At 39.9% G+C, this 12,563-nt stretch overlaps 1 protein-coding gene across 2 annotated transcripts in view; it reads left to right on the top strand.

Annotated features, from left to right (window-relative positions):
• Positions 1–852: 852 nt before the first annotated feature.
• Positions 853–12,563, top strand: part of PTPN2 (protein tyrosine phosphatase non-receptor type 2) — a 105,704-nt gene continuing 93,993 nt past the window's right edge. The window contains exon 1 of one of the 2 annotated variants that reach the window (XM_074204019.1): positions 853–1,045. In XM_074204019.1, the coding sequence (XP_074060120.1) occupies positions 977–1,045 (69 nt within the window). In that variant the 5' untranslated portion in view covers positions 853–976. The remainder of the gene's footprint in view (positions 1,046–12,563) is intronic. The other variant, XM_074204020.1, reaches the window with a different exon arrangement.

Here is a 12,563-nt window from a genome sequence, read left to right as displayed (position 1 = left end):
TAGATATATCTGTATATGGACATATAGCCTATCTGTGTATATAGATATATCTGTATATAGACATATAGCCTATCTGTGTATATAGATATATCTGTATATGGACATATAGCCTATCTGTGTATATAGATATATCTGTATATAGACATATAGCCTATCTGTGTATATAGATATATAGCCTATCTATCTATCTAGATATATCTGTATATAGACATATAGCCTATCTATCTATATCTGTATAAAGACTTATATAGTCTACATCTCTCTCTATATATATTTCTATCTATCTAGCTATACCCACACACACAGACAGGCACACATATGCGGAGATCGCTGGGGCCAGCTCCGCAGCACCCTGACAGGCGCCCCGGGCCGCTCTCTGGCCCAGCTGCCCGGGTGGAGGCGGCTCTTCCTCACCTGGAAGCTCTTTGTGCGACGACCCCCCCGGCTGCCGTCCTTCTCCATGTGCCCAAAGGAGGAGAGCGGGAAGAGAGCGTCCGGGAGGCCAAGCGGCCAGGGCCGCGGGGCTCCCGCCGGCCGCCCCGCTCCGCTCCGCCGCGCTCCGAGCCCGCGCGCCGCGCCGCCTCCAGGGGGCGGGGCCGACGAGCGCTTCGCTCCCCCCGCCCCCACGGGATCCCGCAGCCCCGCAGGGTGGTCGCCAGCGGCCCCGCCCCCACCTGGGCGCCGGTCCCCGGCCCGCGGCCGCTCTCTCGCGCCCCCGCCTCTTCCGCGCCGGCTCGGCGTGCTGACGTCCTACGCTCCAGGTACTTTCCCGGTCGCTCGCAGCTGGTGTCTGGCGTCCTCGCTGGGGGTGGGGGGGGCGGGAAGGAGGAGAAAGCAAGGAAAGCGGAGCGCGCATGCGTGCAGCGGCCACCGCCGGGGAGACGAGTGCGCCTAGCACTCGGCTGGTACAGCGAGGACGGGGCATGTGCCTCTCCGGCCGCGGCGGCTCTCCTCGCGCCGGGTGTCGCCCGCCACCATGTCCGTCACTATGGAGCGGGAGTTTGAGGAGGTGGACGCTGAGAACCGGTGGCAGCCCATGTACTTGGTGAGTCTTAGGGCTTCATGTGGCAGCCGACGCCGCCTGCTCCTTAGGGTCGCGGCTCGGGCTGCCTCTGCAGCCTCCCGTGCCCTCCCTCTTCCCTCCCTCGCTGAGCGGAAGTGACCCAGCCGAGGGGCGCGGGCCGTCCGGGGACGGCCGTTCAGGTACGCGCTCCGAGTGCGGGGCGGCGGCGAAGTGCGCCTGCGCCCAGGGTTCCTTTTCTCTCTTAATAAATAAATAAATTGAAAGGAGCGTACGCTCCGGTGCGCGCAGGCGCAGAGGGGGCTGGCGAGGCCGAGGAGGGGCCCGCTGCGGCCTCTGCTGGTGGCTTGAGGCTCTGCTCCGGGGCGGCCGGCAGGCTGGCACTGCCCGTGCCAGAGCCGCTCTCCGGGCACTCGTCCCGGAAGTCCGGGCGGTGTAGCCTCACGCCCGCCCGGCGGGGCCCGAGCCTCCGGTAGTTTAGGCAGCGTGGTGACGACTCAGCAGGCGAGGTTGGAGGTGGGGGGTCGTTGGGTCGGGGGGCCGCCGGTGCCCGGAGGAGCCGCGGGGGGGCCGGGCCCGAACCGAGCTCCACCTCCCCTTCGGCTTGTGCCCCCCGCGGAGTGAAGAGTTTCACAAACTTGGGGCGAGATCCCGCCCGAGGGAGCACGCGCGCTCTACCCGGGGCCGAGGTTTGGGTTCCTAACGGGACCAACGAAGCAATGAATGAATGAATGAAGCCTTACTCGTCCATTCATGGATTTGCTGTGTCCAAGAGCCGCGTGCTGGGGAGGCCGATAGGCAAGAGCTCCCCGTCTGATGCAGGAAGTTCCGAGGTGGAAAGGCGGCATAGTCCTTAGCTTCTGGCATTTTTAATGCCATTTTCACTAATAAAATGATGTCATCTTATGATGTTGAATCATTTCATGAGTGTGGAGGACCGTGGTGGCAAAAGCTGTCCTTTTCTGGGTCTTAGTGGCTGCGCCTGAATATGCACCAAAGCAGCTGACAGGTCCCATGGGGGCGGGGGGGCGGGGGAGAGGTTGCTTCTTAGAAAGATGTCTGGGTCTAGAAGTAGGACTTGGATCTAGGGCCTGCTTTTGCTTTTTTTTATTTTTTTTTTTTTTAGGTTTTTGCAAGGCAAATGGGCTTAAGTGGCTTGCCCAAGGCCACACAGCTAGGTAATTAAGTGTCTGAGACCGGATTTGAACCCAGGCAGGTGCTTTATCCACTACACCACCTAGCCACCCTAGGGCCTGGTTTTGAGGTATTCCAGACATATGGGGATTAATCCAAATAAATGAAATAAATACATTTAAATTCGTTTCCCCTCAAGTTTCTAATCCCAACTGAACAAAGATTATAAGGTGCTTACTTTATTCAAGGAATAAAAAGATAAATAAAACAGTATGTATTCTTGAGGAGTACACTATCTGATGAGGGATCTACACAGATTATACAAATTAGAATATATATGTAAGTACATTGGAAAGGGTGAACAGAGATTCAAGGTAAAGAGAAGGGATCTTTAAAAAATGGCTTAGTTTTAACCCAAAATAGGACTTAGCAGACATGAGACAGGGTTCAGAATGACCTGTTTAAAAGATTTCCATTTTTTAAAATTTCCCATTTAATTAGTTGATTTTTCTTCATTCTTACTGTTAGAAGTAATAATACATAATATCTCATTTCTGTACATCACTGTAAAATTCTCAAGTGTTTTATAGTAGTAGGAGGGCAGCTGGGTGGCACAGTGACTAAATTGACTCCTTGGCCTGGAGTCAAGAAAACTCATCATTGCTGAATTCAAATCTGGACTCCACTGCTTACCCGCTGCGTGACTCTGGGCAACTCACTTTACCTTGTTTGTCTTAGTTTCTTCATCTGTAAAATGAGCTGCAAAAGGAAATGGCAAACCAGTCCACTATCTTTGCCAAGAAAACCCTAAATGAGGTCACAGCAACACATAGGATTAAAAAAATAACTGAACACAGTAATGAGTCCTGGTTTGAAGTGAGAAGACTTGAGTTCATATCCTGTCTCTATTTGTAACTTTAGGCACATCACTTTAATTCTGGATCTCATTTTCTCATCTGTAAAATGAGGAGATTGGACAAGATGACTTATGAGGTCTATTTCAGTACAAATCTATGAATTTCTTTTTTTTAGGTTTTTGCAAGGCAATGGGGTTAAGTGGCTTGCCCAAGGCCACACAGCTAGGTAATTATTAAGTGTCTGTGTCTGAGGCCAGATTTGAACCCAGGTACTCCTGACTCCAGGGCCCGTGCTTTATCCACTGTGCCACCTAGCTGCCCCCCAAATCTATGAATTTTAGAGAAACCAAGACTCAAAAGAAAAACTTGCTATAGGGTTTTTTTAATGCCCTAATACATATAACTGTAGTTGGATCAGAAATGTCTTGACTTCTAAAAAATGCTTCTGGGGCCGCTAGGTGACACAGTAGATAGAGCACGGGCCCTGGAGTCAGGAGTACCTGAGTTCAAATCCGGCCTCAGACACTTATTAATTACCTAGCTGTGTGGCCTTGGGCAAGCCACTTAACCATATTTGCCTTGCAAAAACGTAAAAAAAAATGCTTCTGATAAGAAATTCTTTAATCATGGAAAACCTTAAGTAAACTCAAGTGAATTCCAGAAAGAATCCTAGTATGAGGTGCCTGTCAACTGGGTCTTCAATTATTTTTGTTCAACAGAGTAACTGTTTCCAATATGCTTTTGACATCAGCATGCAAATTTGTGATAGTATGTATGGGTAATGTTCAAGAATTTATCTAAACCTGTTAAGACTTGGTCAGTAAAACAATAGATGGTGTCTAGATAAGTTTATGAAATTCTCTGTGCCATAATGTGTTATCATCATAGAACCATAAAAAAGAATATATATGGAATTTCTCTTGTTCTGCTGATGCTTTATTTGGGTTTATTTTATATCCTACAACTTTGCTAAAGTTTTTTAGATGATTTTCTTGGGTTCTCTAGGTATACCATCATATCATCTGCAAAGGGTGAAAGCTTTGCTTCCTTCATTGCCAATTCTGATTTCTTTTTCTTCTCTTATTGCTTCTGCTAGCATTTCTAATACTATGTTGAATAGTAATGGTGATAATGGGCATCCTTGTTTCACCCTTGAATTTATTGGAGATGCTCAGAATTTTACAAAAAATGTAAAGAGGAAATGCTCTGATTAATCCTGTTAAATATATTTGTTGATGGTTTTAGATAGATAACTACTTATTGTTTTTTAAGGAAAACTCCATTTATTCCTAAACTTTCTAGTGGTTTTTTTGGGGGGGTTTTGGGCAAGGCAATCAGGTTAAGTGACTTACTCAAGGTCACACAGCTAAGTAATTATTACTTGTATGAGCAAAGATTTGAACTCAGATCCTCCTGACTCCTGGGTCAGTGCTCTATTCATTGTGCCACCTACTGTTTTTTAATAGGAATGGATGTTGTATTTTATCAAAGGCTTTTTTCGGTATCTATTGAGATAATCATATAATTTCTGTTGGTTTTACTATTGATATGTTTAATTATGTTGAGTTTTTTCCTAATGTTGAATTATTCCTGCCTGCCTGGTATAAATCCAACCTGATCATGGTATATTATCCTGGTAATAACTTGCTGTAGTCTCATTGCTAAAATTTTATTTAAGATTTTTTTCATTAGGGAGCTTGGTCCATAATTTTCTTTGTCAGTTTTGGTTCTTTCTGGTTTAGGTATCAGCACCATATTTAATAGAACTCCTTCCTCTCTTATTTTTTAAAATAGTTTATGTAGACTAGGAATTAATTATTTATTAAATGTTTGATAGAATTCACTTGTAAATCTATCTGGACCCGGAGACTTTTTCTTAGGGAATTTATTGATGGTTTCTTCAATTTCTTTTTTCTGAAATGGGATTATTTAAATAATTTATTTCCTTTTCTGTTAATCTGGGTAGTTTGTATTTTTGTAAATATTTATCCATTTCACTCAAGTTGTCCAATTTATTGGCATTCAGTTTGGCAAAGTAGCTCCAAATTATCCTTTGATTTACTTCTCATTGGTGATTAGTTCACCCTTTTCATTTTTGATACTGATAATTTGGTTATTTTCTTTCTTTTTTTTTAATCAGATTAACCAGAGGTTTGTCTATTTTATTGGCTTTTCCCTAAAATCAACTCTGAGTTGTATTTATGAGATCAAAGGTTTCTTTTGCTTTCCATTTTATTAATTTCTCCCTTGATTTTCAGAATTTCTAATTTGGTATTTAATTGAAGATCTTTAATTTGTTCTTTTTCTAGCTTTTTTAGTTGCATACCCAATTCATTGATCTCCTCTTTCTCTATTTTATTCATATAGGCATTTAGAGATAAAATATTTTCCCTCAAAACTGCCTTGGCTGTATCCTATAAATAAAGGTCTCATTTCTAAAATATATAGAGAAATTGCATCAAATTTATAAGATCACAAGTCATTCCCCAATTGATAAATTGTCAAAGGATATGAACAGTTTTCAAATGAAGAAATTCAAATTATATATATATATATATATATATATATATATATATATATATCATATGAAAAAAAATGCTCCAAATCACTATTGATTAGAGAAATGAAATTAAAACAACAATGAGATATCATCTCACATTTATTAGATTAGCCCAGATGAGTAAAAGGGAAGATGATCAATGTGTTAGGATTGGGACATTGATGCATTTCTGGTGGAGTTGTGAACAGATCTAGTCTTTCTGAAGAGATATGGAACTATGCCCAATAAAACTGTGACCTAGCAATTCCAATTCTATAACTATATCCAGAAGAAATTGTAAAAAATGGGAAAAGTCCTACATGTTCCAAAATATTCTTAGCAGCTCTTTTTTGTAGTGGCAAAGAATTGGAAATTGAGGGGATGCCCATCAATTGGGGAAGGGCTAAACGAGGTATGGTACATGAATACTATGGAACATTATTGTTCTATAAGAAACTATAAATGGTCAGACTCTAGAGAAGCATGGAATGACTTACAGGATCTGATGCTGAGTGAAAGGAGTAGAGCCAAGAGAACAACATCATGAGATGAACAACCTTGATGGAAGCAACCTCTGTCCACAGTCTAGAGAGTTAGGACAATTGTATTTGACTGGTTATGGACTGTATTATCCCCAACCAGAGGAAGAAAAACAAAACAAAACAAAAAACAGAAAAAAAACCCTTCCAAATCTGATAAAAATTATCTTTTACATATCTCTTTCCCCTAATCCTAATTCCTCATGCCCAAAATTACTAATTTGGTTTTTTTTTGTTTTTGCAGGGCATTGGGGTTTAACTTGCCTAAAGTCACACAGCTAGTAATTATTAAGTAACTGAGACTGGATTTGAACTCAGGTCCTCCTGACTCCAGGGCTGGTGCTCTATTTTCTTTGCTACCTAGCTGCCCCCAAAATTACCAATTTGTAAATAGGTTGCACAAAATATGTAGGTAAAATGCCAACTTACTTCCTACTGATGGGAAAGGGGTAGGAAGGGTGGAGGGAAATTTTGTAACTTGGAAATATGCATGTATAAATGGATGAAAATAAATAAATAAATTTAAAATAAAAAAAGAATATATGATAGTAATGGCAGGAAGTTAGAAAGTTAATCTTATAAGAGTTTAAAAAAAAGTTTAAGATTGAGTATGTAGAATTCAGTCCACTTATCCCTAAAACTTATTCAAGGAGCCAGAATACCTAGATTCTTTTTTCAGCTTTTTTTTAATAGGGAGCAAGTCATGAGTCACAAGGAAGTTTTTTTAATCAATTTACAAACAAGATATTATATTAAATGCTGAAGTTACCAAGGTGAAATAAGATGTTCCTATGTTCATGGAACTTAGAATTTAGTAGGGGAAGATAAAACATGTTCATGAGTATAATCCAAGTTGTAATATGATAATTCATGAGAGAGATCCATGACCAACTAGTGTTAGGAAAATTTTTGTGATTGAGAAATGTCTTCTAGCTGAAGAGTAAGGTTCATGGAAGAATACCTGAGCTAGTTCTTGAAGGAGGAAAGAAGGAAGTGATGAGTTTAGATTTTCTAAATCAGTTTTTCCTTGATAGGCATTTGAGCTTTTAGTGTATTAATGGTAATCACGCATGACTAGTTTGGGAAGCTTAAGGATAATAAATACCTTAAGAATTAAGGGAGTTGGCAAAATTTTGAAACTCAGTAGCATTTGTCATGCAGAAAAATTGTAATTTTTTAAAAATATAATTTCACATTTAAAAAAAATTAAGTAGCATTGAAATTTCTGTCAATATCCATTAGCATGATGTTTGTCCTTCATTCTAGAAAAAGACCAAGATACCAGGGAGGTAATGCCATGACAAGCACATGAATCAGATTTGAGTGTGTGTGTGTGGGGGGGGTGCTATGCTAAGTTACCAGTCTCCCCTTTCCTCCAGAACATCTATCTGAATGCAGTGGCCAGATATGAATCAGGATAACTGGAGATGGCCCTGGATGGCCAGGGTCACACAGCTAGTAAGTGTCAAGGCTCTGAAGTTGGATTCAAACTTCTGTCCTCCTTCCTGACTCTTATGGCCAGCACTGTATCCACTGTGCTACCTGGCTGCCCTATATATTAGAATAATTTGAATGATAAGGAATACAGTTTAAAAACTCTGGACATGATCTTTAAGAATCTCTCTTAGAGGGTTTGATTTTTATAACTTTGCCCTTTACCTGTTTGTCTCCTTTTTTTTTAACCACCCAAGTTCATGAACCCTTTGGGTTAATAACCCTTTGGTTTTGTTTTTTATCAATCCCATTTCATTTCCTTTTCATGTTAGATAACAGTAAAATACTGATGAGTACAGTTTAGTTAACTTGACAAACCTTTAAATGAAAGTACTTCTATTCTCTGGTAGGCATCAGAAGAGTACTTTGGAACAATGTTCAGAGTCATTTCCTCTCAAACCCTTCCCAGACACAGCTAACTGTGTATCCTATATTAGACTGGGGTAGTAAAAAGAATGAGAATACAATGAGCTTTTGTGAGAATGAAAAAGAAAGTGCAGCTAGGTAGCATAGTGGATAAACCACCAGCCCTGAAGTCAGGAGTACCTGGGTTCAAATCCGATCTCAGACACTTAATAATTACCTAGTTTGTGGCCTTGGGCAAGCCACTTAACCCCGTTTGCCTTCCAAAAAAACCTAAAAAAAAAGAATGGAAAAGAGAAGCATGAAAAAGGGAATGAGAAAAACTCAATATAGAAAGTGCTTAAGGTATAGAAAAATGAGTAGCTGTATTTCAAATATATCTAAAATGACCCATGCAACTATTAATTGGTTGAGTTGTCAGCAAGCATTAAGGGTTTATGTATGCCAAGCATGGGGATGCAAAGAAGTTCAAAAACAGTTACTTCCTCCAAGAAGGTCATATTTTAATGGAGAAGACAACAAGTAATATACATACATATATATATATATATATATATATATATATATATATGTAGTAAATTGGAGGTAATTTCCAAGGAAATGCTCTAGTAATGAGAGAGAACAAAGAGATGTCTTGCAGAGGGTAGGATTTTAGCTGAAATTTGATGGATTCTAGGGAACCCAAGGGGTGAAGATTAGAAAGGAGAATTTCTTAGTGGGGGAATTGGCCAATGGAAGTGCCCAGAATCAGGAGATAAGAGTATTATGTGCAAGGAACAGTGAGGAGGTTTGTAATAGTAGCTAGGGATGAGCAGTATAAGGGGCTGATATGAAGAGTTTTATATAAGATCATGGAAATACCAGGGAGAAAGTAAAATTGAATGACTTGGGGAAGAGAGTGCTGTGGGATGAGAGAGAAAGATGGAGACAGACCTATACTATAGGAAAATAATTTTGACAGTAAGAGGATGGATTGGAGAGACTTGAGGGCAGGGAGACCAGGTACAAACCCTGGCAACAGTCAGAAGTGTAAGGTGAATTGGACCTGTTTCAGTATAACAAGGTGGAATTGCTAGGACTTGGGAACAGACTGGGTTAGGATTAGGAAGAGTGAGAAATATAGAATGAGGTTGTGAGTCTAGGTGACCAGGAGAATGGTAGTGTTCTCAACAGAAATGGGAAAGTTAAGCAAAGGAGAAGGTTTGGGAAGAAGAAGAAAAATAATTCAGTGATTATGCACATTTTACTTCAGTAGTGTATCTCATTTTGTATCCATGGATTCATAGAGAATTCTTGAATAAATATGAAAGAATTGACAAGTCCTTCCCTGATTAGAGATACATTTAAATTATCAAATTCTGAGTTTAAATATACCACTGTCTTCCCCTTCTCCATTCACCTCCCCCACACAATTATGTCTATTAATTATTGTCAATTTACGGTCAATTACTTTTATAAGATTGCTTTTCTTCTATAAATAACTAATCATTGAGGTCAGTAGCACTGAAGGATTGGGAATTTTGATTGGGAAGCATAGTTTTAGAGTTTGAAGTACCCAAACTTTTTCCTTTGGCTTGTATTTTCAAGGTTGCTATGATGCCCAGGTAGGAATTTTAGTTATAGTGTAAGAAAGAGAATGAGGGACATAATTTGGAAACTGACTCTTCTATTAGACACTCCACAGTTAGTATTTTTTAATTCCTTCTAGGACCATTTAATTTTCCTCTGAGTCCTACTACAGCCTTCCCAATGGAATATCACTTTTAGCTGTAACAATAAAAATGATAACTGGCATGTATAATGCTGTAAAGTGTGCAAAATAGTTTGCATTCTTTGACTTATTTAAAAAGTAAATATTTGTTAAGTGACTACTGTGTGTCTGGTTCTGTCTTAGTAACTGAGGATTCAGATACAAAGAGTGAAAAAATCCTTGTTTGCAAAAACTTCATAGCTAAAGAGAGAGAAAAGTATACAAAAATATATACAGCATAAATGCAAAGTTAAATACAAATATATACAAAGTAGTTAAATGCAAAGTAGTTTGGAAGGGAAGACACTGGCATTTGGGAGTGTCTTCATAGAGAAGACAGTAACTGAGCTTCATCTTAAAGGGAAAAGTGTCTGAGATTGAGATAAGAGCATAGAGGCAGATGGAGGGAAGGAAAGGAAAGATCAGATCAATGAGATTGAAGAGTGTGGGAAGGGAAAGTGATGTTGACTGAGGTGTAAAACATATGTTGGGTCTAGGTTTTAAAAAGCTAAAGAAGAGAGTTTATTTTTTATTTTATAGGCAACAGGAAGCCAGTAGAGCTGGTTGACTTAGAGGAAGCACGTATTAGATCTGGACTTAAAATACGACCTCAGACATTTAATAATTACCTAGCTGTGTGACCTTGGGCAAGTCACTTTCCTCCATTGCCTTACAAAAACAAAAAATTCATCTTGGCTTTGGAGGGTGCCCTACAATGGGTAGAGACTGGAGGCAGGGAATCTAATTTAAGGAGAGGTGATGAAAGCTTAGATTTAGGTGGTAGCTTTGTGAATGGAGAGAAGGGATTAGATACTAGAAATGTTATTTAAACCTTACAAAAAACCATTGAAGTATTCCAGGTATATAGCAAGTTAAGTGTCAGCAACAGGATTCAAACCTAGTTCTTACTGCTTCTAAATCCTCAATGGAATCTCTATATAACATCTCCTTTCTAAATCTAACTTCTTTTTACTCCTTCATTGAATGCCCATTTTTCTTTGATTCTTTGAATGGAGCAATAGTTAAGATGTCCAGGTATAATGTACCTTTGGGGTCAAAAGAATCTAGTCCTTAGTCTTTTAGGTCTAGAAATTTATTTTCTGAATAGCTCCTGGGCCTAAGGAAATTGATTCACATTAAACAAATACAGCAAACCGTTTATAAAGTCAGTTTATTACCTTTAATACTTCAAAGAACTGATTTTTGTGGACTTTCATTGATAAGATAAGATTTAAGGATAACCTTGTTGATCAAAAAATTTACCTTAAATAAAATATAAAATAAAACATTTCCCTAATTAGCTCACTTTACCACTCATCACAGTACCTCTTCAGAGTGATAAAATGAGGAAGGCAGAGGAGAAACTCTTGGCAAATTTCCTCAACTTTTTCAGTAAAATGTAAGTCAAAGTTCTTGGCTGAGGGAGTGAAGAAAGAGTGAGCTTTTGGAGATAATTTTGAAGAGACTGTGATGAGTGGGAGAGTGAGTTAATTTGAGAGATCTAAAGGGATTGTCATATATTCAGATATCATCTCTATACTCATGATTCTCAACTCCATTTCTCTAGCCTTTATCTTTGTGCTGACCTCCAATCTCACAACTCCAACTAACTATTAAACATCATAAACTGGTTGTCCCATAAACTTATTAAACTCATTGTCTAAAATTGAACTCAATATATTGACCATCAAGCCCTCTTGCCTTCTAAATTTCCGTTATTGTCTCCTAGGCTCTACAACTAAGTGATTTCTTTAGTTCTTCATTCTTGTCTCCCTCCTCATATCTAACCTGTTAACAGAGACTGTCAATTTTACTTCTTTCCTCTGACTCTGTCTTCACCCTTTTGGAGGTTTTCATCACTTCATGTTTGGACTATTGTAGTAGTCTGCTGGTGGCTCTGCCTGCTCTTCCCTACTCTGGTTATGCTTCACTTATAACAGTGAAGACCTGGCTTTGTCACCCCCTCCTATTCAGTGACTCCCTATCACTTCCAGGGTCAAATACAAATTTCTTTGACCTTCAAAGGCTGGACCTTTCCTTCCTCTCTTCATCTTTCCAGTCTTCTTTTAATTTATACCTTACCACGTACTTTATGATTCAGTGACACTGGCCTCCTCAGTGTTCTCAAAAAAGATGCCCCATTACTGACATGAAGTATTTTTTACTCCATGCCTGGAACTCTGCCTTCTGAACTTTCCTTCAGATCCATTTTTAAAATTTTAGTGCCATTTTCATTATTCATTATTTCCAATTTATTCTGTGTACAGTTGTCTACATGTTATTATAATTTGAAATCTTTGAAGTCAGGGACTATTTTTTGTTTTTCTTTGTATCTCCATTGTTTAGCAGGGTACACTGTTGTTTTTTGGGGGGGGGGGCGGGGTTTGTTGTTCTTGAAAAAGGCCATGGCATTAGGAAGATAATACCATGATAACCAAGTGAATTAGTTTTAAGTGAGGGGGTATTGTGCTAAATCACTAGCCTCACTATCTCCTCTGGAGCCATCTGGGTTCAGGGGCCAGATATGAATCAAGATGATTGGAGATGATCCTGGATGCTAGACAATCAGGGTTAAGTGACTTTCTCAAGGTCACACAGACTGTCAAGTGTCTGAGATCAGGTTTGAATTCAGATCCTCCTGAATGGAACTGGTGCTCCATTCACTGCATCACCCAGCTACCACAGCACATATTCATAAATATTTATAGCCTGAGAAAAGGGTTGGAGACAAAGCTTTTGGCAGTAGTAGACCCAGGGTTAGAGGGTGCAGTATAGATGATGATCCAACAGAGGGGAGTTTTATAGATAGGAGAGAAATAAGAAAGAGCAATAATCATAAACTTAGGAGATTGTAACAAGAGGAAGT

Source organism: Macrotis lagotis, chromosome X (assembly GCF_037893015.1).
Source record: "Macrotis lagotis isolate mMagLag1 chromosome X, bilby.v1.9.chrom.fasta, whole genome shotgun sequence".
In the NCBI taxonomy this organism is placed as follows: Eukaryota; Metazoa; Chordata; class Mammalia; order Peramelemorphia; family Peramelidae; genus Macrotis; species Macrotis lagotis.
Note: the sequence above shows the minus strand (reverse complement) of the source record. Positions and strands in the feature narration are given on the sequence as shown.